The sequence below is a fragment of the Trachurus japonicus genome, chromosome 16 (genome assembly GCF_045865225.1).
Source record: "Trachurus japonicus isolate A0001 chromosome 16, Traja_1.0".
NCBI classification, from domain to species: Eukaryota; Metazoa; Chordata; class Actinopteri; order Carangiformes; family Carangidae; genus Trachurus; species Trachurus japonicus.
Window position 1 is genome coordinate 21639217 of NC_140922.1, and position 23920 is coordinate 21663136.

The 23920-nt window shown below is 40.5% G+C and overlaps 3 protein-coding genes across 3 annotated transcripts in view; 1 reads left to right on the plus strand and 2 right to left on the minus strand.

Moving 5' to 3' along the window:
* Positions 1-8029, plus strand: part of triob (trio Rho guanine nucleotide exchange factor b) — a 104727-nt gene extending 96698 nt beyond the window's left edge. Inside the window, exons 51-61 of the mRNA XM_085802519.1 lie at positions 136-1040; positions 2147-2397; positions 2533-2662; positions 2750-2777; positions 3028-3190; positions 3306-3427; positions 3660-3738; positions 4156-4356; positions 4492-4630; positions 4865-5051; positions 5135-8029. Of these exons, the coding sequence (XP_085658645.1) occupies positions 136-1040; positions 2147-2397; positions 2533-2662; positions 2750-2777; positions 3028-3190; positions 3306-3427; positions 3660-3738; positions 4156-4356; positions 4492-4630; positions 4865-5051; positions 5135-5550 (2621 nt within the window). The 3' untranslated portion in view covers positions 5551-8029. The remainder of the gene's footprint in view (positions 1-135; positions 1041-2146; positions 2398-2532; positions 2663-2749; positions 2778-3027; positions 3191-3305; positions 3428-3659; positions 3739-4155; positions 4357-4491; positions 4631-4864; positions 5052-5134) is intronic.
* Positions 8030-11533: 3504 nt separating this feature from the next.
* LOC146972377 (C-C chemokine receptor type 5-like) lies at positions 11534-18324 on the minus strand. Its single transcript, XM_085802520.1, has 3 exons — positions 18176-18324; positions 15719-15777; positions 11534-14882 (listed from the first exon to the last, which is right to left on the minus strand). The coding sequence occupies exons 2-3, from the start codon at positions 15757-15759 to the stop codon at positions 13802-13804; spliced, it is 1122 nt and encodes a 373-aa protein (XP_085658646.1). The 5' UTR covers positions 15760-15777; positions 18176-18324; the 3' UTR covers positions 11534-13801.
* Positions 18325-19111: 787 nt separating this feature from the next.
* On the minus strand, positions 19112-22396 carry LOC146972378 (CX3C chemokine receptor 1). Its single transcript, XM_085803353.1, has 5 exons — positions 22178-22396; positions 21496-21575; positions 20757-20914; positions 20450-20622; positions 19112-20108 (listed from the first exon to the last, which is right to left on the minus strand). Exons 3-5 carry the CDS (start codon positions 20908-20910, stop codon positions 19413-19415), a joined length of 1023 nt encoding a protein of 340 aa, XP_085659479.1. The 5' UTR covers positions 20911-20914; positions 21496-21575; positions 22178-22396; the 3' UTR covers positions 19112-19412.
* Between the last annotated feature and the right edge of the window lie 1524 nt (positions 22397-23920).

Sequence of the window (23920 nt, forward strand, 5' to 3'; positions counted from 1 at the left end):
TCGTGCACAAGTAACAGTAGTGTGATGTTGGAGTTCTCAGTTCTTCAGTTTCTTTCAACTGAGTCATCTCTGGTTTTCGTGAAAGGTTTCTGTCTGAGTGTGATCTAATTTTGTGACACGAATCCTCTCCCACAGCTCTGACATCCCCCATAGAGTACCAGAGGAATCATGTGGGTGGCGGTGGGGCGGGCGGCCCACCCAGCAGTAGCAGCAGCAGCACTGGAGGCCTGCCAGGGGGTAGCAGCTCTAATAATGCCTCCACCATGGGAGGGGGAGGTGGCGGCGGTGGTTCTGGAGGATCAGGGAGCAGCTCTTCTTCCCTGTGTGGCCCTCGCTCCCGACCCTCCCGCATCCCCCAGCCATCCTCACGCCTCCCCCAGCCTGTCCACCACCACCACCCCCCGGGCCCCGATGGGCCCGACAGATCAGCAGGTATGTGGTCACCCTGCCACCCTCAATCCCTCCCCTCTAACTCTTACTCAGACACCAGCACAAATGGAGAGCTGTTAGCCTCAGAGGTCCCTAAGATGAGGATGCTGGATAGTCCTCATGGAAGTAACAGTAATAACAGTAACAGGCCACCAGGCAGCATGGAGGGCAATGGCAGACAGGGTCTCGGAGGCTTTGAAGAACCCCAGAAGCATCAAACAGCAGGAATACCACAAATGGCCGTAGCTCCTTTGAATTTGCCCCTGAAAAGCCCTCGAGTCGGGACAGTTTCTCCTCTGGTTTCACCTCAGCCCCCTGGAGGGGCGGGTGGAGGAGGAGGAGGAGGAAAGGAAGGACTTGTCCCCTCCAGTCCGGCTCATAAAGGCAACGCTTTCTGGGCCATGGTCCCTGCTGTGCCTCCCTCTCAAGCCAGCCGGCCTGGCTCCTTCTCCTACCCCAGTGACAGTGTTGGTGGAGGAGATTCCTTGGGCAGGGGAGGCCACGGGACGCCTTCTCATCACCGCCACTCAACCCACAGTAAGGACATAGACCGCATGAGCACCTGCTCCTCCACCAGCGAGCAGTCCATACACTCCACCCAGAGCAACGGGGTAAGATGCCAAGTCAAGGCCCAGGCTTCAGTGAGGTCTAGAGCTGCTCACTAGCGACTAACCCCGCCCTGGCTGTCCGTCAGTCACCCTGCCGCTGGCTCTGAGAATGGCTTGTACATGCAACCAACTACTACAATGGAGATTAACGGCTATCTGAGTGCACTAACTTCACCGACAGTATGTGTGAGAGAATTTTCCTGCTCTCCCAGCGTACTAACAGTGTGGATCTAACTCACAGGGCAACTGTTGTATCTGCTTTCTAAGACTCTCTCTGAACTTCAGCGTGTGTGCTTCTCGACTTCAGCTTATAGACACTAACAGCTCCAGAATGATTTTAAACACACACTTTCTCTTTGGTCCTCTTCATTCATTCTTCCACGGGAAGCCCCTCCCCCATGCAATAATCAGTGATCTCTGGTCCAAACTTTGTCCCAAATGAGGAGCTCTTTCACATTTTACCTTCTTTCCTCCTTTTTTCCTGTTGACATGTTAGTGTGAATGTGGCAGTACTGTACCTAGCCTTGAGACAAAACCAGCTGATGTTTGCTTCACTTCTACCTGCTCTGTCTCTCTTCGTGATTTATTTATTTGATTAGGACATTGCATATTAATCAACATGTCAGCCAGAGCATCAATGTAAATACGATAGAGTATCTTGTATTTTTAAACTTGGACACCTTTTTTTTTAAACTTCCTCTTTCTTTTTTCTTTAAACAAAGTTTGCACAGTCCTGCACCCCTGGTGTGAAAATCATTACTTCTGCTTCACACACTCTCAGAATAGAACTGCTCTTTTACACAGTGACCTGTCATCTATCATGTAAACTCAGACTGACACCTCTGCGAGGTGAAAGCCATTTTGCAAAGCTTTTTTGCTGCATGCATCAAGCATTCTAGCAAGGTCATTTTTGTCACCATGGTCATCATGGTCATCATGGTCACACTGATACACTTCTGTACACCATTTTCTGGAGTGTGTTTTATGTGTGTGTTTTAAAGTGTGAAAATGCATCAGTTTTTGTATGTACTGTATGCATTGCAATCTCACATTACATTAACAGTGTTGTGTGTCTGAGTCTAAAGTTTTACAATCCTCTTCTGTGACAGAGTGAAAGCAGTAGCAGCAGCAGTGTGTCCACCATGTTGGTGACCCAGGACTATGTGGCAGTGAAGGAGGATGAGATCAGTGTGGTGCAGGGTGAAGTGGTCCAAATGCTAGCCAGCAATCAGCAAAACATGTTCCTGGTTTACCGGGCAGCCAACGAGCACTGTCCTGCAGCTGAAGGCTGGATCCCTGGCTATGTATTAGGACACACCTCATCCTCCACCACCCCAGACCTCCCAGAAGGAACCATCAAGTAAGAAAAAGTCACATTTCCTATGTTGTTAAGACAAAAACAAACAAGTGTAAATGTCAGAATTCACACTGATTGATCACCTGAACTGAAAAGATCCTGATTTTTTTTCTGGCCTTCCATGGCTCTGTATTACAGAAAATCATTATCGTGGCACACAGCACTCCGCATTCGCCGAAAATCTGAAAAAAGAGACAAGGAGGGCAGGAAAACGGAGAACGGCTATCGCAAGTCTCAGGACAGCCTGGCCAACAAAGTCTCTGTCAAGGTAGAAAGCATGATGACACAAAAAAAGTATTTTACATGATCATTTCCTCTAAGAAATCTAATTTTGTCTCCATATTGTTGTTTACAGCTTCTTAATCCCAACTTCATCTATGATGGTATGTTGACGCCGTTGCTTTAAGTGGGGATGTGGGTGAAAGACAAAACCCATAAACTGCTAATATGTTTGCTTGAATCAGTCATAATGGTCTTTAAAAATTCCCTGCATCTATCTCTTCTCATCATGAGCTCTTATTTTGAAATTGATAACTTCTAAAGTAAAAATCAACACATAGTCATGCTAAATTTAAGATTCAAGTTACCCTATCGCTCTCTCTCATAAACCTAAACATATACACTTCTGTCCAGCTCCTCCAGAGTTTCTCGTCCCTGTTAGCGATGTAGCATGTGAGAGTGGCGACAGTGTTACTCTGAGGTGTAAAGTGTGCGGTCGACCCCGGGCCACCGTCACCTGGCGGGGACCTGACAACACCACCGTGAGCAACAACGGACACTACAGCATCACTTACAGGTGAGTTTAGACATAGCAGTGGCATCATAGAAATATGAATTGAATGCACATTTCAGACTTGGCTGTTGCATCCTGGTAGTTAGTTCATCTCTCCCTCCTTAACGTCTTTCTCCAGTGACACCGGGGAAGCAGCCCTACGTATCCTTGGAGTCTCTGTTGAGGACAGCGGTATGTACACCTGTGTCGCCACAAATGTAGCAGGCTCTGTCACGTCCTCCGCCAGCCTCAGAGTCTCAGGTGAGAGTCCCGTTGTGGCATGAACCATTAAATTTTTCATTTACCAGTGAGTTCCTTGAATTTCTTCTGTAAAGTTTTGTTCATTTGTTAAATTTGGTATAACTGTAACACCTAAGTAAAGGGGATTTGGGGGTGGGGGTTCTGCTAAAACTGAACTGTAATTTCTTTCAAACAGTACTACTTTTAATTATAATTATTAGTAAACTAATCCAATCCAATATTTTGTTCCCAGGAATTCCTGATGATGGCAGTGAAGTCCTCTGGAAAGGCAGCTTTGAGTCTCTCTACACAGAGATCACTGAGTTAGGAAGGTAAGACAGTGCTGATAAAATCCCCACTCCTTTATCTCTCATTGCTGGCATGTGGTGCTGTCATGTTCACCACATCAAAGCTAATAAATTGTCACATAATACTGAGGTTGTAACCAGAGGTAGTTATCAGGTAGAGATAAAGCAGCTTCCCCTTGACGCTGACTGATCTGACAAATTTAAGTGCATGTAATAACCCCATACTGATTTTGCCTTGTCCAGGAAAATGCACATTATGTGAGGAAGAAGGGTTAAATAATGTTTTTTTAGAACATGAAACAAATAAAGTATCTACTGAAGAATGGAAGAAATTATAGCAGTAATATTAACAAACTGTGTGCTTCCTCAAATCTCAAAAAGATGCTCCACCACAGTAAGAGCTGTATTTAGACATTTCAAAACGTCATCTCTCCTTCCCAGGGGCCGATTCTCAGTGACCAAGCGTTGTGACCAGAGAGGAAGTAAACGGACAGTGGCAGCAAAACATGTCAACAAGAAGCTGTTGCGTCGAGATCAGGTGCTGCAGGAGATCAGACTCCTACAGACTCTGGACCATCCCAACCTGGTCAGACTGCTGGACACGTACGAGACGGTCAACAGTTACGTGCTTGTGCTAGAGATGTAAGTTCAGTTGTGTTTTCAAGAGACTGTTGCCAGTCTTGATTATTTGAAGAATATAATGAATATACTGTATATATTTTTGGTGGACCCATATTTTTAATGACACACGAATGCATTCTGTGATGGCATCCTCAGGGCGGACCAGGGCCGTTTCCTGGACTACATAGTGAGCTGGGGAAACTTGACAGAAGAGAAAGTGGCTCTCTACCTCAGAGATATTCTTGAAGCTCTCCACTACCTGCATGGCTGGAGGATAGCACACCTTGATCTCAAAGTAACTACAGTTTATTACCTCATGGGATTAATTATAGAGCTTAAGTCCAGACATTCAGAGAGTCCTTTGGAGTTTTTGGATCAGTGTAGAAATAATCAAAACTTGAATGAGCTTGAGCTGTATTTCTCTCTCTTCCTCTCTCAACCTATAAGCTCTCCTCTTTTTTGATCTAATTGAGGCATAAAATACCTCTGAAAACTGAACATTTCAATCTTCTTTCTCTTGCTCCTGCAGCCTGAGAACATTGTGGTGGAACATGCATCTTCTCAGCCGGTCATCAAGCTGACAGACTTTGGTGACGCCGTTCAGATGAACCCTCCCTCGTCCTACATCCACCCTCTCCTGGGAAGCCCAGAGTTTTCTGCCCCTGAGCTGGTCCTGGGTCTGCCTGTCTCGCTGATGTCCGACCTCTGGAGTTTAGGTCTGTAACTAAAAAGCATTTCTGAATTAAAAAGTTTATTAGCAAAGCGGTACTGTTGTATTTATGGGCTGGATGTTTTACAGGGGTGGTGACCTATGTTTTACTAAGCGGCGCTTCTCCCTTCCTGGACGAGAGCTTGGAGGAGACATGCCTGAACATCTGTCGCCTGGACTTCAGCTTCCCTGAGGACTACTTCCAGGGTGTTAGCCCAGCTGCCAGGGACTTTGTCCGCCTGCTGCTCCAGGGTGAGCCAGAACGACGGCCCTCTGCGGCGTGCTGCCTGCAGGAGCCCTGGCTCCAGCCTCGAGGTGTGATTAACAGAGAAACTGGCCATGCCACCTTAAATCACACGCAGCTGCCGTCTCAGAATCATCACACAGCACATCTGGACACCTCCAGACTCATTTCCTTCATCGAGAGACGTAAACACCAGAATGATGTTCGGCCCATCGGGACCATTAAGGCCTTCCTTCAGAGCCGCCTGCTCAACCACATCTGACTAACGAAGTGGGAGAATCTACGTGTCCTGTTGCCACCACGTCCTACGTTGTTGTTGTTGTTGGACAGAAGGAATCTACGCCTGTGCAGCAAACTACAGTGGATGAGTAACCTGGTAGAAACCTGCTGAGAGGACCACCAGCAACATGTCCACGATGATTTCCTTTTCCCTCACTAAGCCACAGAATTCATGCTGCTGCTGACTGACTGACTACTCTGCTGATAAAAACCCTCTAACTCTCCCCACCTGCCCTTAACCTTGGCATATTGTTGCTATGCCTGCACAACGAATGAACCGTTTGGATCTGTGCGAGATTCCAATCCTTGACTTAGCAGGGAGAAAACCGAGATTTCTCAACAAGCCAGCGTGAGCGAGTCTCGCGTTTTGGACAGTGTTAAACAGAGAAAAATAGAATACTGTATATTAAGAGTAATTCAGGCTGCTTTCGGTTAAACACATGAAAATGTTTTTTTGTAACGAGAGATTACTTTTTGTAAATGAAACCATGTACAGTTAGGAAACAGAGAACTGTCTTTATTCATACCTTTTGGAAAACAAAGGTTAGTTAGTACACAGAGAGAAAACAAGAGTAATGAGATGTGTGAACAAAGTGGCACCCACCAGCAGGGTCCATTTATTCTAGATGAAGACCAAAACCATGTTTTCCAGAGACACATTGTAGTAACACTCAGTGCAATAGTTTGCTTTATCTTTATGCCCCTGACTTTTAAGTTTTAAAGGTGAAATCATTTTGGTTTGTGATATTTCAGTTATCCTGACAAAGCGTAAAAGCTATTCGGCATAGCTTCTCAGATTTCTACCTGCATCCGCCTTATTTGTAAATAACTTCCTGCCTTTCATTCTCATTTTGAAGAATCTTTCTCAGATGAACAAAAGCTATATTCTTTGCCGACTCTTAGTGAGTCCATGCAGCTGGTGAGGCCAGTCAATGCTTGAGGACCCCCAGCAGCCGGATCTTCACTCTGAACAAACCGCTACTAAAAATGCACTCGTGTTTTGCATCAACTTCCCATGTGCAATGTTGCAGCTTTAACATTATGCAACTATTTATGAAGATTTGTGTTGTAGCCGTATTCTTAAAGAGGCATGTACGTACCTGGTACTGCGATAGATGTCTGTATTGTGTTAACTCTTCTGTATTAAGTTCAGTATTAATATCTGTTAAGCCCCCAGACAAGAGGAGGGTTTTCAAAAATAATGTATAAAAATATGTATCTATGAAATATAGGCACTTATGCTTTCATTTTGTCATTGTTCTGTTTTTATTTTCTGTAACAAAACCAAAGTTGACTATGCTTTCTTTTCCTGCTAAAATGTGTTTTTTTTTGTTGTTGTTTTTTTTTAATTTCTCATGTTAAGTTATAACAGAGCACACTGAACCCAGACATATGAGTGTTTACATAGGTTCAGTCTGGCTTTATTTATTCTTATTGTACTGTAATAAGAAATTGTTTGGTGGTATATTGAGAAAAAAAACTAATACTTCACTTGTCTTTTTTCAAGCTGTGCACAAAGTGGTTTGCTGTGTGAGTTTGTTTGGCTTTTGTAGCTAGATACTGGTGTATGTTGCTAGATTTTTTAGCATCTCAGTTCGACGTCATAGAGACAGACCTGGTTGACTTTTTTTTTTCTTTAACCAAGCAATAGATTTGGAAAAATTGCTTATTGTGACCCATCGAACATGGATTTTAAATTATTGGGAAATGCACCATACTTTTTAGGAGACACCCAAATATCACACCACCGACATTTCAAATACACTCCTTTGATAAGTGTCCATCAGCACTAACAGGTGTCTGCCGTGAAAGAGATCTCTTCCCGTTGTTTTTATTTTGAAGAAGCTGATGTCTTTAAGTGAAGAAGTTGTTGAAAACTTCTTCTTTTTTAAAGTGCCAGTTGAGTGAGTCAACCTAGAGGGGTGGGTGAAACTGAAAATGTGCATTGTTTGTTATTTTCTTTGAAGGTTGTTAGCGTTACTGTCACATGATTTAATGTTTTTAAAAAAAAGTTAATAACATGTTGAGTTGAATGACTCCTGTTGGTCTGTACAGTCAAAGTCTCTCAGTTTGTGTCATTTCTATTTATTGGTATGGACCTGAGTTTCCCAAATTCATGCTGTTCATCACTTTAACAAATTCTCTTAAAGCCTATACATGAAAAACACACAAAAAAAGATCTAAGTAATAAAATGCCTTTGGGAAACTCGGCCTGTTCATGATGTAAAGATGTACAGAGAGGGTCGGGCAGTTTGCCCACACCCAGGATGTAAACCTCATAACTGTCATATTTTAAATACACATAGAACAAGACTGCAGCAATGTCATTTTGAATGTCTTATAATGACTTCTTTTTACTTTTGCATGTATATTTCTTTGTACAGAAGATTGTGTTTACATTTTGTGTTGTAAATATTTTATTTTGTCCTCTGTTATTTTGCCATTAAACGTACAAGGAACAATGGTTGTCTCTCAGACCCTGCATTCACATACATACTGTACATCCACATGAAGCCGTACTGTAATTGTCTTGAAGTCATTTTTGTGTTTTACATAACCTTCAGTGGAGAGCTTGTGTTCACCACACATGATTTGATGTTTCCTTTTTATTCTTACTTGATGATAACTGTAATATTTTTAGACACATGGGAAAAACGTTTTTAAACAACGGAAAGCAAGCCTATCTCATCATAATGAGAGAGACAGGTACAGTAATAGTGGGTGAACTCATTTACCGTGTGTGTACTGTGTTGGAGATCTATATCTGAGATTAACCATAAAAAGGAACTAGAGTGCGGGTGTCAGTAACCTTATCTTCCATCTGCAGATGCTGTGTCTGTGCATCAATCAGTTCGCTGCTGTTTCAGTGCACAGAGCGCACAGTTCCCCCACCTCCTTAATCCACTTCTACTTGTTCTTCTTGAACGAACAGGAGTAGTCACCACAACTTTTATTTTTTATGCTTTGACAAACATGCCGTGATTATCATCTCAGAAAACATTTTATAAAATATGAGCATGAAGTCCTTTATTGCACAGCTGTAGCCTATTCAATGCAACACATATAAATACTAAATGAAAACTTTGCCATTCACTTTAAGAGGTAAAGCCGGTCTGATCCAGTTCACCTTTCCTATACAACACACAACGGTGCATGTCTGCACGTTTCTGTAAGGAACATGCGTGAGAATGAAAGAGCTATTCTTGCAAGGTGTGAGATTAACTTTGTATTTTCTCACCTTCAGCTGTTGTTTATGTTTTGCATGAAACCACAGACGAGGACATATCTGTACAATCATGACACGATCTGATAAAAAATATCACATAAGAGCTGGTGTAAAGGTGGTGCATGATGGTACAGTGTTCCTTTTTATTTATTTATTTTAATCACATTTAAATCTCATATCCTACTTTACACAATTGATTTGACCAATCTAATCACTGATTACGGGATTTATTTTGTTTATCTCTCAGCATCCAGACATTATTTCCCCATAGTGATGTATCGCCTACTTGAGCTTCTGGGTATCCCTTTGTCTCCTCAACCCACTGAATTCAGCACTGAGTCACACACATAAATTCCTGTCTGACTATTAAATTCTTGGTTAAAGTGAAACCCCTAGATGAGTTACCAATATCAACTTGACTGAAACTGTTTCTTTCTGTGAAAGGGACTTCTGAGAAAGGTGGCGTGACTGACTTACTGCATTATCAGAGTGTAGTACATCCACTGTGCCACTAGATGGCACTATAGCTCTGATGATGTACTTAACAGTTCTGACTAGTGCAGCCTACATGTTCAATTAAAATAGCCACCAGTGAGATGAGATTAACAGCACAAGACCCAGTCTCTCAGGGTTCATTGCACAAGAAAAAAAGGTGTCACAAAATATGTAATATGGGGTGCTCTGGGGTCGAATGGTCAGTGCATAATGCCAATTAACTATGCAGTGCACAGTGATTCTCTAGCATTCAAATCAAGTAACAATAGTCAGAATCAGAAACAGGCCCCCCACCAGCTCGGTTACACCCTGCTCTCGCCAGATGCACAAACTATTTTCTTTGCCGACTCTTCAGTTTTTTTTTTCTTTATGTTTGCTAATCAGATGTGCAAGTTTTTGTGTCTAATTTCATCTGAGAAACCTTAAAACCTAGGACCTATAGGTTCCATGCTTTTACTTTCCCCACTGTTTTATATTATGGTAGGTTATTCATTTATTTATGACGTGCAATATTGTATATGTGTTACAGTATAATGTGTTTCTACCACAGTTAGCCGACAGAAGTGGTTACAGGGTGGAGTAAAACTGTAATAAGAAGTGTGACTTCTTTTGTTAGGTTCTACACTCCACTGGTTTGTGGCTTTCACAGACAACACCTCCTGCCCCGGGTGCAATGAAATGAGACAGAGCAGCACACTCTGTTGTAGGAGATATAATTGGGGACCTTAATATTTTATAATACACATTTACAAGTTCAGATGAAATATTCAAATGTTGTTTCTCTTGCATCCTATCTATCAAGATTTACTCACGACTACTAATGAATCTACTAATGACTGTTTCTCCTGTCTTTAATTCAGTAGATCACATGGAAAGGATAACTGCAACCAGTGTCCTGATGAATGGATCTTAATGACTGATGATGCTAACTCAGCTATTTTTTCATGTAGTGTCACCAACATACGGTTGAAGATTTCCCACACAGCTCATTATACATTAAGTATTTACACTGTTAAGAATCATGACCTCAACTCAAACCAATCACCACACAACCACTGCTATGACTGTGTGTGTGTGTGTGTGTGGGGGGGGGGGGGGGGGGCAGAGTTGATCAACTTGGGATAATGTTTGTCAGAATCATTAATGAAACAAGATTCTGCTCCTATAAGAGCCTAATTTATTATTTATTTGACAGTATATAAACTGAAAGACAGATGGTAACATCTCCAGAGCTGGTTTTCCATTTAAAAGAGGCACTAAATTTAAATCTGCAATGAACATATTTGTAAAAAAAAAAAAAAAAAAATCGCACAGAGCTGACAGATTTGTCACATTACTCCACTGCTCAGCAGGTGGCAGCCACTATGCAGCAGACCACCAGCACAGACCCGAAAGAAGAAGTAGACTGCATTCTAGTAACCATGGATGTAAACAAGACTGGATTCAAATTACATTTTGCAACCACAAATGTGATGAGGAAGCGCTCAAGACAGAACTTCTAAATTTAACTTCTGTTGAATTATGTTATGTTATGATCTCACAATTGTCCCCCTATCTGCCAACAGAAGGTGCCCTTGTGTCCCACAAGATGCCAAGTTCCAAGATGCAAAGTAACAGTAAGTTACTTTTTTTCACAGTGTCTGCAACACACTCACAATCACATATTTTTTTTAAATATAAGTTACTTTTGTAATCCTGTTATGTGTAACTAGTTTCTCCACAGCACTGCTCCTGAAACATGTTTTCAGTCTTAGCAGCAGGGCCAGTCCCACTTCACTGCTTCACACCACTTCTTCAGTGCAAGTTACTGTCAGCTGCTGTGTAAATAGCTCATGGGAGGAAACTAGCAACGTCTTCTGCAATGTAGGACTATTTCAACTTTACATAACACTTTTTCTTTCTTCTCATAACAAGCACCATACACAGCACTAATTGTGCATGTTTTGAGGTCACATCAGGTCCATGGTCTGTCTCACTTGATCTTTTGATATCTGACGATAATGAGCACAAATACATAAATTGGACAGGGCACAAGAATCCACATGAGTGAGACTACTGCAATCAGTGCTCCTCTCTGGCCGAAGGCTGTGCCAAGAAAAACAAGATGATAAAATTCCAAAGGGGTGAAAGTGAGAAAACAAAACGCAGCAGTATACAGATAAACACAAATAACACACAACAAGACTTGACTGCATCTTTGGTGTATTTCCATAACATAGTTTTATTGAAAAAGCAAAATATGATACATATATAGGCTATTTAACATGACATCAAAATTACAAAAAATGCTGCTTGTGTTTATACATTCAGCAGGGTTAACAACATGAAATATCAAGAACTACTCAAAATATGCTTATATTCCTAGTACAACAAAAACATTTTACAAAATGAAGACTTGTGAGACAGATCATGGTACCATTGATAACAGTGGAAATTCTATAGGATGTAATTCAGCAAATATTACAGATGAAAATATCATTTCAGTCATAAAAAACATGTGTTGCGTCTCTGCCTGCCCCAGCATTTAGGTGTCACTCTACTTTAAGTGGACAACTTTTGTTTCACTGTTACTCTGGAGTCAGTCCTCTAGGGAAATAAACACAATGACTAAACACTGTCAAAAAGTGTTAAGCAACAGTTGTTCCTCTAAGTGCTTTGGAAATCTTTGTTGCTAGAAAGAGTCAAACAGGATGGGAGGGAGGGTCTTGCAGGGGAGTTTACTCATCCAGTGTCTATATAAACTGGGGTACTTTCAGTACAGTCAGTTGCTCTGCAGACCAAACAGGGTCTTGGTTCAGACAATTTTCACTTCTTGTCTCTTGCAGTTTATTTCTGAGACTGCAAACCACATCGCAGTCATGTGTTGTTAAAGCTCCACCCTAATGATTTCATACAGCATGGTCATTTCATCAGCCAAGGTCAGTACTTGTCAGTGAGTAAAAACAGATGTATAGAGTCTTGTGATAACATCACGCTACAGACAGGAAATGCAGGAGCAGTGATGCGGATGTTGTGGTTTGTACGATAGGTGTATGCATCACGCTGCTTGACTAGCTCGTGCCCTTCTAAATGGGTTTAGCTGAATACAACCCCTGATGATCTAGATGTTTTTACTGTATCTCAGTTTGGTGTTATGGTTTCGTGACAGGAAGCCTGGATTGCAAAGATGTGGTTATATAGATAAAGGTGTTAATGATGGAGGTTACAGCAGGAGTAGTGTAAAATTTGGTTCATATGGACATTGACCCACTTGGCTCCAAATGCGTCTAAATTACCCTCTCTTTTATGTAACCACTCTTTCTTGAGTCAACCAACTTAATAAGTAAGAGGTGTTATATTTATTTCTTCAATATCCTCATTAAGTGTGACAAACATGAGCACGCTTATCACCTTATAGTGGAGTAACAACTGCAAAGGTTAAGCTGACAGCTTGGTTACACACTTCCCCTTTCAGGTCGTGGTTTTTCTGTAGGTTGGGGTGCAAACCTGCAGCAGCCGTGCTGTAAAACCTGCAAAACTGACACTGCAAGATGCATCAGAGACCTTTTGCTCTGCAGTAGTTACTCAAAAACAAAAGCATTTGTCAGAGTGGTCATCCTGTCATAGAAGTTTCATTATTTCATTTCCCACAATTTAATGCAAGGTAACGGTAAGTATCTAGTAGTATCTAGTTAGACTCTGGGCTCCCCTCATTTAATTCCAAAGGATATGTGAGTTAAACTTGCAGGTGCAGATCCAATCTGTTTCCTCTTTCCAACAAAGATTGTCAAATATCTAAACCATACAGTGTAAGTCCATTATACATTCATATGGTCTACTAAACTTATGTATCATAGAAAAAAACATCATGTATTTACATCATCATGACACCATGCGTCTCTTCTCTTTGGAAGCTGTCTTGTCTGTAGCGCATCCTCAGGTGTTTTTGACGTTTTGGAAGCTTTTGGTGTGAATGCACAGTTAAACTGATACATGGTCACATGCTCTTTCCTTTATTTGTAAAGATCAATCACTGACCAGCTTAATTCCCAATTAATTAACCTAAGTCTCGGCAATGTTTGTTATCTAAATAACAATTTTTGGTGAGAAAAAAAAACAGAAAAAGAAAAAGAAAATCTGTACAGGCTCTATTATGCTATTTCCTCAGAAGATTTGTTTAATAGCTACAGAGAATCACCTGCTCAAGGTGGCAAAGAGGTGTCATGCCCTCATGTAGTATCTTGTGATGTACATTTTAGTTGAAACATTTTGTATTTGTTGTATTGGCTACACATTAAGGCTTGTAACAGTGACAAAATGTACGAAAAATACGTTCTTCATTCCCATACTTGTCTATATCTCCACTAGAGAACCTGAAGTGCCGAAATTCAAACCTTTTCCAGTTTTTATCCTAAATAACCTACAAAGAGGAAATATTACTTTACTTCTTTTTGAATTCACAAGAATAATTCTTATTGTAAGGATGATGAAGATAGATGTGACAGGAAAACACATAACACATACCACACCCATTTCACACAGCAGCGCTCCTCTCATCTACGCTGGTGGTTTGTGAGTAGACTGACCCAGGTATCCTGTCCTGAGGTATGCAGGCCTTGACCACCTGGCACAGTCTGCAGGGAGTCCTGTTTATCAACCTCAGCAGGTGCCTCCTGAACTTCTCCCCAACAAACACATACAGGATGGGGTTGAGGCAGCTGTGCGAGAAGGCAATGACCTGGGTGACTTCTACAGTCAGTTTGATGGCTTTGCTGCTTTCACATTCTGTATAGACACCCAGCAGCTCCAGTGCTTTGAATAACGATGCAACATTGTAGGGGACCCAGCAGAAAAAGAAAACAGCTACAACCACGACAACTAAACGGATGGCCTGTTTCTTGGATGACTGGCTGTACAGCAGGCGCCAGATAATCTGTGAGTAGCAGAAACACATGATGATAATCGGCACAAACAGACCCAAAATGTTCATTTTAAAAAGGCTAAAAATCACCCAGAAGTGGCGGTTGGATTGGCCGTTGACGTCGTCCCACTCCTTAGAGTTGGGATATCCAGTGTAACAAGAGTAAGTAAAGTTAGCTCCAGTTTGCTGTTTGAGAAAGATCAGGTCAGGGAAAGAAGAAAAAAATCCAGCCACCCACGTGATAGAAGCTGCAATCAATCCAAAAGACCGTGTTCGTGCTCTCATTGCGTAAACAGCATGAACTATGGCCAGGTATCGGTCGATGCTCATTAGACTGACGAAGTAGATCCCACAGTAAAAGGAAATATGATAAATGCCCAGGACGACCTTGCACATCACATCTCCAAACACCCACTGGTCCCAGGCTTGGTGGGCTTGGAAGGGAAGGGAACACACCAAGAGAAGGTCGGCGATGGCCAGGTTGAGAAGGCACACGTCAGTCATACTGCGCAGTCGTGCACCACAGGCAATGACCCAGATGACCAGGGCGTTACCAAGGAGGCCCAGCAGGAAGAAAATGGTGTATATGGTGGGAAGAAATTTGGCCCCATAACGCTCATACCTACATATCCCATAATCATCGATCCCCGAGTTATAATAGTCAGAGTAATCATACGGGACTGTTGATGTAAGGCTGGGGAGAAAAACAAGAACACACAGGGAAAAATAATGGTTTTAGATGATTGTATCTTCATGTGCAAAAACAATTTCCTCTATGCAGTGTACAGTAGTATGGAAAACCTATAAGCGAATTATTTGTCTCATGTTCCTGAACATTCAATGTGTCTAAATGCCATTGCAAATTAAGTGACTTCTGAGCAGTGTTTGTGAATGATACTCTGTCCACTTGCTGACATAAACACCATCCTGTACAATTAGTGAAACACGTGTTTATGCCGTTGAAATGCAAAACAAAACGCTATTTTATTTATCTACACTCCTGTTCCTCCCATATCCCAAGATCCTAAGTAAATGTGGATACAGTAATATTCAAGCTGTTTAAAGACAGCAGCAGCTGACAAACATCCAGCTAACAATGTCTAATCTGAGTGTGTGTTGGGAAATCTTTCGTGATTGCACTCATTGCATCTGTATTAAGAATCGCCCTTTGTCGGTTAGGCTAAGCAGTTACATGGAGCAGTTTTCACAAATGCAATAGGCTAATAAACACCAAATAGCAAGGGAATAAAGACAAATAAGACAAAGACATATTATCCAACTACCTATGGGAAGCACTATAATAAGCCGCACTGACAAACAGATATAAAACAGCAATAGTAAAAGCAGATGATGATGATGAAACTCTGGACTGAAAAGCTTGACCAGCTGCAGACAAAAGTTTTAGGTATGCTAGGCGTAAAGGAAAACAAAAGGTGAAAGTGAGCAGGAAACTGACAGCGAGCCATCACAGACATAACAGTGTGGTGGAGTGTCATAATCAACAAAGGAAGTAAATGTGTCAGCTCTTACCCTGATACATCGGTGGTAGATTGATTCTCGTCAGTAGACATGACTGTGGCTGTGATCAGCTGTCTGCAAAATACATGAAAAAAAACATGATTTTCTGACCTACTTGCTGAGATGAAGAACAGCTGTGCACAACATGGTGGTCCAATTCAAACAATGTTCCTCCCTGCTTGTTATTTTTTGGGGGACTTTTTTTTCTGCTTTTTTGGACAGGAGCGTGAAGACAGACAGTAAAGTAGGATGAGATACTAGGGGAATGACATGCAGAGATCATCTAGGTCGGCAGTCAAACCAGTGATCAGATGCTTAGAGGTATAGACTACCAATATGGGACACACTATAACCACTCAGTCGAGTGGTTATAGTGTGTCCAATAAGGTAATACTGATGAGGTTTTTGAGGCTTTAGGCTTTTTATGAAAATGATGAGTGATGAGTCAAATTGAGGTGTTAGTATAGTCTGTATAGATTCAGTATAATCACTCTTAATTATAATTAAGAGTTTAAAGAAGCAACAATTCTTCATTACGGCGAGAGGCTCAACATTGTTATACAGACTTTGCCTCTGTGATGTTGAGTATACTGTATGGCAAGGCAAGTTTATTAGTTGGATATCTTTCGAACAGTTTGTCTCAAAGGGCTTTACGCAGAAATGCCATCACCTCTGTGCCTACAGAGCCAGGATTACCCTGCACATATTGTTTTATAATTGCATAACCAGTGTTTGTGCACATGCAGTTATGTTGTTGCACTTACAAACCATTGAAACTGCACAATTTATTTCTCAGCGGGATTAGAGTGTGCTGAATCAAATCAAACCTGCTGGAAGGATGGAGAGCGGTGGACGCGTCAGACCAGATTCTGATCATCCGCAATGTATTTGAACATTTTTGTGTCTCTAAAAGCTGATGCATGTTATTTGACATTGGTTGTGGTTGAGGTATGCGCTCTCTCAAAAAAGTTATCAAATGTCTATCTTCATCAAACATCTATCTTCATCATCTTTACGAGAACTTTTCTTGTGAAGTCAAAAAGAAGTAAAAGTAATATTTCCTCTGTTTGGGATGAAAACAAAAGGAAAAGGTTTGAATTTTGGCACTTAAGGTTGTCTAGTGGAGATATAGATAAGTATGGGAATTAATAACATATTTTTCCTACATTTTGTCACTGTTAGCAGCCTTATATGTAGCCAATACAATAAATACAAAATGTTTCTCTGAACTAAACATTTCTTTCAACTAAAATAATTATTACAAGATACATATAAGGACATGACACCTCTTTGCCACCTTGAGTAGGTGATAGCTATTAAACAAAGCCTTTAACGTAATAAGGCCTGTCCAGATTTTTTTTTTCTGTTTCTGTTTTTCTACCAAAAATTGTGCTGAACTGAGACTGGAAAAAACTCAACATGCTTTAGAGTGCATGTCAGTGTTGGAAGAGTGTGTAGTCAGCCGATGACTCTGGATAAAGAGTGCAATGCCAGGCTATGAGGAAATGTGATGTATGCTTTTCCCACAGCTGTAAGCATTATTTTTTACTTTTTGTTTTAGTCTGCAAGTCAAGAACAGGGAAGCTGTCTCATGACATTAATGTTGTAAAAGACAGACAGACTTGTTCACTGTTTGATGTTTTATATATTTCTACAAACCAGATTTTGATAAAAAAAAATAAAAATAAAAATTGTGCAGTGACCCATAGTAAGACACAGATGGAGGACTTGAACCTGTGAGAAATACAGTATAATCCAAATATATTAAAATGTCCAGATACTAGAAACTTTACAGAGGTCTTTTACTTGTTCCTTAACAATTTTCAAACATGTAACAGATAACATTTATTTACATTTTCATGGTTCTTTTGATAGAAACAGAAACAATAGACATAGACATGACACTCAAGAGCTGTCCAATGCAAGTATCACACTGTTTATGCCATTTACACCCGTCTCTAGAGGGGCTTTCATGAAAAAATAAGAAATTAAAACATAGATTACAGCTAAATGCCATTTAGTATTTAAAATAATCATGAATCAAACATGAGTAGCCTACATGATTTTGTTGTCTTTTCAAATAAGTTTCAAGATAATTTTTAGAGATCAGTTTCTTGCCACCAGAACATTTGATCCTTTCACAGAAAAAGCTGTCTGAGCAAAAAATCTTTAATAAATCACTCTGTCTTTAATCTCTTATTGTATGTGATAAAAACTGATTACGACTTCATGGAAAAAAATGTCTCAGAGCAATTATGCACCTAATCATTGTCACTGACCATTATGTGAATTTGCTTTTCAAAAATAGCAGTTGACATAACAGTTAAAATGTTAATGAGATTGTATTATTAAAAGCTGACAGTTAATCAATGTGTTGCAGCTTCATACTTGTGTTGGAATTTGACACATCAAATATGATACATAAAAAAAAAAAAAGACAATGTGAAATAAGTGATAAAAAAAATTTACCTGCAAGCACTGGCTAGAAGTTGGTTGATTTAGGTGGACTCTGAATGGACGGCCAGATCAATGCGATCAGACAATCAGCTGTACACCAAACGATCAGCTGTACATCCAGTTTGAATATGCATGATAGAGGTGAAGTGAATGATGGTTAACATAAAATCAACAGCAAGTTTAGGGAAGTGTGCAAACCATTTCAAAAGCACTCCCATCCCCTAACCCAAGTGTACAGGGGGCTTGCGGTGTTTTGCATTTGACAGGTCTATGGTTTTTTTACTTCCTGACAATTCGAGAAGTGTTCACGTACAGGCCCACATGGTCTGTGGTGTGCTGAACCACAAGTCCTTACATGTTTTATGCAGGTATGCAGGGTAACTCAGAAGACAGCATGCACAGCTAGGCTTGTGCAGTTATGCATTGTTATGGAAGAAGTGATACTGCTGACACAGCCATCAATGAAATCTAGTCTGGTATTGTCAGTCTCAGAACAACACTGTGTATAAAGAGCAAATTACTTTCTCTAAGTAGGGAAAAGTTCTGACTAATATCTAAAGGCCAAACAGAGATATGACTACTGCTTTTTACAGATCTTAACATTTTTGTGCATCATTTTGAGCCAAATTGTCGTCCAAGATTAACAAAGAGTTTCACCTTAGTCAGTATGTTATTGTTATATGACACAGGGATTCTGCTCAGTCTGCACACTTCTTGTCAAAAACTCACCAGGAATGACTGCTGTTAACTGTTTTAATCACCTCATGCATTTTGGTACTGATGCACTTCTATGTCAAGAGGCTTTTGACATGTGGTCTTGATGAGATGCACACTACAGTGTTGCACATATGCACACCAGAACGTTGCTTTAAACTCACAGTTCAAAGGACGGAAAGTTTTTTTCTCCCTCTCGCTATAAACAGAATGAAGAAAGAAAAAGCATTCAAGTTTCATTGTCTTTATTTTACTCTACAAAAACAATACAGCTTTACAAGTTACAGATACATTGCATGTTACATGATTTGAATAAATGTGTTATCAAAACCTATACACTTTCAAAATTAATCACTCCCTTGTTACAGGGAATAACCCTTCACCAGTTCTTAGAGGCACCACCTACCCACATGATACTGACGCTCACTCCCATCTTTGCAGTCTCTGAATTTCAGCAGAATAAGAAGAAGAAAAAAAAAACACCATCGCAAGCACGCACTCATCCACTACCAGCACACAGAAAAAAGGCATGTTCTTAGTAATCTGATTTGACAGCTGTGTTGGAAGTATCTCTGTCTGTCGTGTCTCTTTGGCTGATAAGCATTCTCTGGTGCCTAAAGCAGAAGTATCCACCCAGTGCTTTTCTAAGTGACCTCCTAAACTTCTCCCCCACAAGTGCATAAATGATTGGATTTAAGCAGCAGTGAGACGCGGCAATGATCTCGGCAATGCCGGTGGCAGAATAGATGGTTTGAAAGGCCACGCAGTTGTTCAGGATTTCAAACATCTGCAGTGTGTGGAAGAAAACTATCACATTGTAGGGAACCCAGCACACCACAAACACACAGACTATGGTAAATATCAGCTTTACAGCTTTCATCTTGTTGGAGTTCCTGGCATTGGAGAGGGCATAAAGGATTCTCACATAGCAGAAAATCATGATGGGGAGGCACAGAAAAAGGCCCAGTGTGTTCTCAGTGAAGTTACGCTGCATCTTCCAAAACTGCTGCGATTCTTCTGGGTACTGGCGTTGGCACTCGTCTTCTTCATCCAAGGAGGCAAATATCACCTGAGGGGTTGCCAACACGCCAGCTATAAGCCAGATTATGAGGGTGGCTATGACCCCATAGCGAAGCGTCCTGGATCCCATGGTTGCTACAGCATGAACGATGGCCAGGTAGCGGTCCACACTCATTAAGGTCACCAACAAAGTCCCACTGTAGAAACCCAACTGTTGAGAGCAGCGGAGGTGGAAGCAGAGTTAGAGCAGGATGTAATATCTTTACTGGCCTCAGTGATGTTTGTCATGCGGCCAACATAAAACACGTAATGTTGTTATATACAGTTCAAATACTTAACCAGACAAGTTATACTGTATTTACCGTAATATACACACTACACAGTACAGTATTATACAATATTGAATACAAACATAATATTAGAGGTAGAGGAAAAAGACAAGAGAGCTCACCATACCCTGAATGCTACATGTAAGGCATCATAGTTGAAATGTTGAAGAGGTGTTTTTAATGACTGATTTGTAAAGTGCAATGCAATCAAAATTCAGCTCACCTGATAGACTGCAGTCATCAGTTTGCATGATGCAAGGTTTACGTAATTCCCAGCCAGGAGAGGCAGAGGTATAGCCATTATGAGATCAGACATGGCCAGGTTGAGGAGGCATACGTCCGTCATAGTCTTCAGCTTTATGTAACGGAGGAGAAGCCAGAGAACCGTGATGTTACCTATGAAAACAATTATTAGTTATTGTTTTTGGGTGTCCTATTATTTCTGGTGAAAACTATTGCATGTGTCAGTTTCAACAAAATGCCTGAAATGCAAATGTGCATTAAAATGTGTTAAGCCTTTTTGAACATACCTGGCAGTGCTAGACCAAACAGCACGCAGTAAAAAATAGACAAGACCAAGGATTGACTGGGCAGGTCTGAAATTTGATCCTGCTCACAGGTGGTATAATTGTAGTCACTGTCATTGTCATTGTAGTCATACGTCACGAGGTCGGTCGTGTTCATACTGCTGTGAGAGAGGGGACAGAACATTTAAGGGTTAAAATAATTGTACAAAATATCAAGAACAACAAAATACACCCAACACCTATTTCTATCGCAGGCCTAGATGTAAAGAAAGAAAAAGGAGTCAAGTAACACAATCACAATCAATTTGACCCTCTTTTCAATATTGTACAAAGTTTTCTTGTTAATTGTGCAAAGGTTTTGACCAAATACAATCATATGGACATGACACTAGGTCTAGTCTGGTGGAGTTCCCCCAGTACTAGCAAAGAGGTATTTTTGATCCAGTATAAACATAATGACAACTCTTCAAACTTAACCATCCAAACTTTACACTTCACAAATCAACATCCATCAGCATGTTAAAGACTGAAAACAACACAAAAGAAAAGAAACACAAGTCTTGTAAAAACAAACTCCAGTCACACTTCTAGATTTTTCTTTGCCATGAAGAGACAGCTTTTCTGTTGGAGCTACATCTTGATCTTAATAGAATTTCTCACTTAAACTTGACTTTACAATGATTCTATTCTTACATGAAGTCAAAGTGTCTCATACACAACATAACAGACATTTACTACTTACTTAGTTTATCAACAAAGACCTCCTTCGACTTCTGATTCAGTTTCCTTGCAGTCTTGCAAAAGATCTTCCCCTCGTTTCCTCTGTGTTTGTAAAAACATGCCTCTATTCATAAATTGTCAGAAATCAGAAACAGATTATGTGTTTCTCCTCATTATTATGATCCACACAACCACTGAACTCCTTCTGTTACAGCCTGAATGTCGTGTACAGAAACAACATGATGGATTGTCACCTGTAAATGTGAGGGAATTTAGATATAACTGGACTTCCCTGCCCTTTAGGCTAAATGTTTCAGATATGATCATCCTTTAATGAGTCATGTCTTAGAGGCTTCTCTAACAAACTGTTGCTATTTCACGCCCTAAAAACAATTTTTCCGGTCACCAGCCCACATGTAACCTTGATCATATGTTTTTCTGTCTATGAATATCACAAGCTTCTTCCCATTCTGACCATAATCTAGTTCATTTGATCTCATTTAAACCACATCTCAAACCTTTGCTCTCTCACTATCACCATAGAGAAACACCTGACATGCCGACCCTCACTTCCTGTGGCTGACGATGTTTGTACACACACACGTGCACACTGTTTATAAGTGTAGGAGGTGAGAGAGATTAAGAAAGTCTCATTAAGAGCAACCAAAAAACGTACATTTAACCTGAAATATTAAGGTGCTTACCACTGAGTCTGCCAAAAAGTCACAGCTCCTGAATTTGCGTGTTCCTGTGTTGCGCACCAATCTTAACAGTCACCCTGTCAAATGGCATTGCTCACTTTTTGTGTCAAATCCTGCTGCAGAGCTCATTTCTGGTAAGGTGAACTCTGGGTTTTGTTGTTTCCTCCGCATCGTGTATAGACCTGTGCAGAGGTGGCGATGTCACATTCTGAGAATTGACACTTTGTGTGATCGCTTGTGGCAAGAAAAGAGTACGGGGGAAATGAATTCTAATGAGGCAGTTTTCTCTTCTTTTGAGTTTTTCATTCAGTCCAGAGTCACTGCTGAAGTGATCACATTCATCTCAGCAGGAGTATAGAGGTTGTTCTTTTTTAAAATTCAGTTATAATTTCTCAATACTTTTATGACATGAGAATTGACTAATTTAACTTTAACATATTCACTTTTAATGGAATCAGTGCAGTAGTATTTCCTCAACTAACCAACAGATAAAGCTGCCTGTGTCATTGTACTAATACAGAACTATCAATAGATTTAATTATGATGATCTTTAATTACCCTTTACTATATATATTTCAATGAAATATGTGAGAAGAACTATTTGTTTGATTTGATGTAGGCTTAATATGTCATTGTCACAAGGATATAGTGACAGGGAAAGAGCTGAAAGTTTCAATTACATACTTTTGTTCACAAAAAGAGTATGAGAGTATGCAAACTACTCTCCTACTGTACATGAAAGCTGTAATGTGCAGTTGTGAAGTTTTTTGTAGAGCTGTGAAAACTTGTGAGACATTTATGTTGATTTCAAGCCTGTCTGAAGTTCCAGCTACACAGAGGATTTGAAGAACCCAGTACATCACTTTGATCTTGAATAGGTGCAGGAAATGTTGTATTGTGGCTTTAGTGTCCTACATACACCAACACAGAAAAGTTTGGTACTTTAAAGGCAGGAGACGAGATGAGAGGAGGTAAAACTTTAATATAATATTATCTCAAATGCCAAACAAAACCACTCCAGAAAACTTAAACTAATACATCGGTAGTTGACCGTGAATAACTGTTTTGTACAAATAACATCTGAAATAACAATAAAAATGAACTAAGGCCCAAAGAGAAATCATCCAGTGTGGAAACACTTGCAAAATGCTGTATATACATAGAAATGTGAGGCATAAAATATCACTGGAAAAAACATATGGAAAATCTGATGAAATCTGATGCTCCACATCAACAGATTTAAATCCATGACAAACATTTGAATGAGCAGATGTCACATAACTGCTGGTTTCACCTTTGCAGCATTAACGCATCATCATCTGACTGAACAAGTTTTCCACAATGAAAGTCAAGAATGAGAAAAACAACAATCGCCTTTAAAATGAGAATCTTCATGGCAGCATTTCCATATGTTTTTTTCTTTTTTTAATGTACTGACTCACAGACCTTTTAAAAAACAGTGTGACGGAGGAAAGAGCAGAAATGTTCCAGACACATCAGGCACACGCAAACAAACTCTGTGGTTACACACAAGGCCTCCATAGCTTCTGTCAAGAGGTACAGTCTGAAGAACAGCTCAGCTCAGATCAGGAGAAGGAGGGGGATTACATCACTTTTACCTGAGATAATGAAGCAGACTGGATTACACCTGAGCTACTGTATACTGACACTAAGTGGGACCACACATTTGACACTTTATGGTAAAAAACAAAACTGTTCAGTGCAAATAAAACGATTCAATAGTGC

Excerpts from the sequence above, each read along its gene's own strand:
- LOC146972377 (XM_085802520.1), bottom strand. The coding sequence starts at position 15,759 with ATGTCTACTGACGAGAATCAATCTACCACCGATGTATCAGG. Across the intron at positions 14,883-15,718 it reads TCTACCACCGATGTATCAGG|CCTTACATCAACAGTCCCGT; the intron begins GTAAGAGCTGAC and ends TTTTCTCCCCAG.
- LOC146972378 (XM_085803353.1), bottom strand. The coding sequence starts at position 20,910 with ATGAACACGACCGACCTCGTGACGTATGACTACAATGACAATGACAGT. Across the intron at positions 20,623-20,756 it reads GTTTGGTCTAGCACTGCCAG|GTAACATCACGGTTCTCTGG; the intron begins GTATGTTCAAAA and ends TTGTTTTCATAG. Across the intron at positions 20,109-20,449 it reads TGATGACTGCAGTCTATCAG|TTGGGTTTCTACAGTGGGAC; the intron begins GTGAGCTGAATT and ends TGCTCTCAACAG.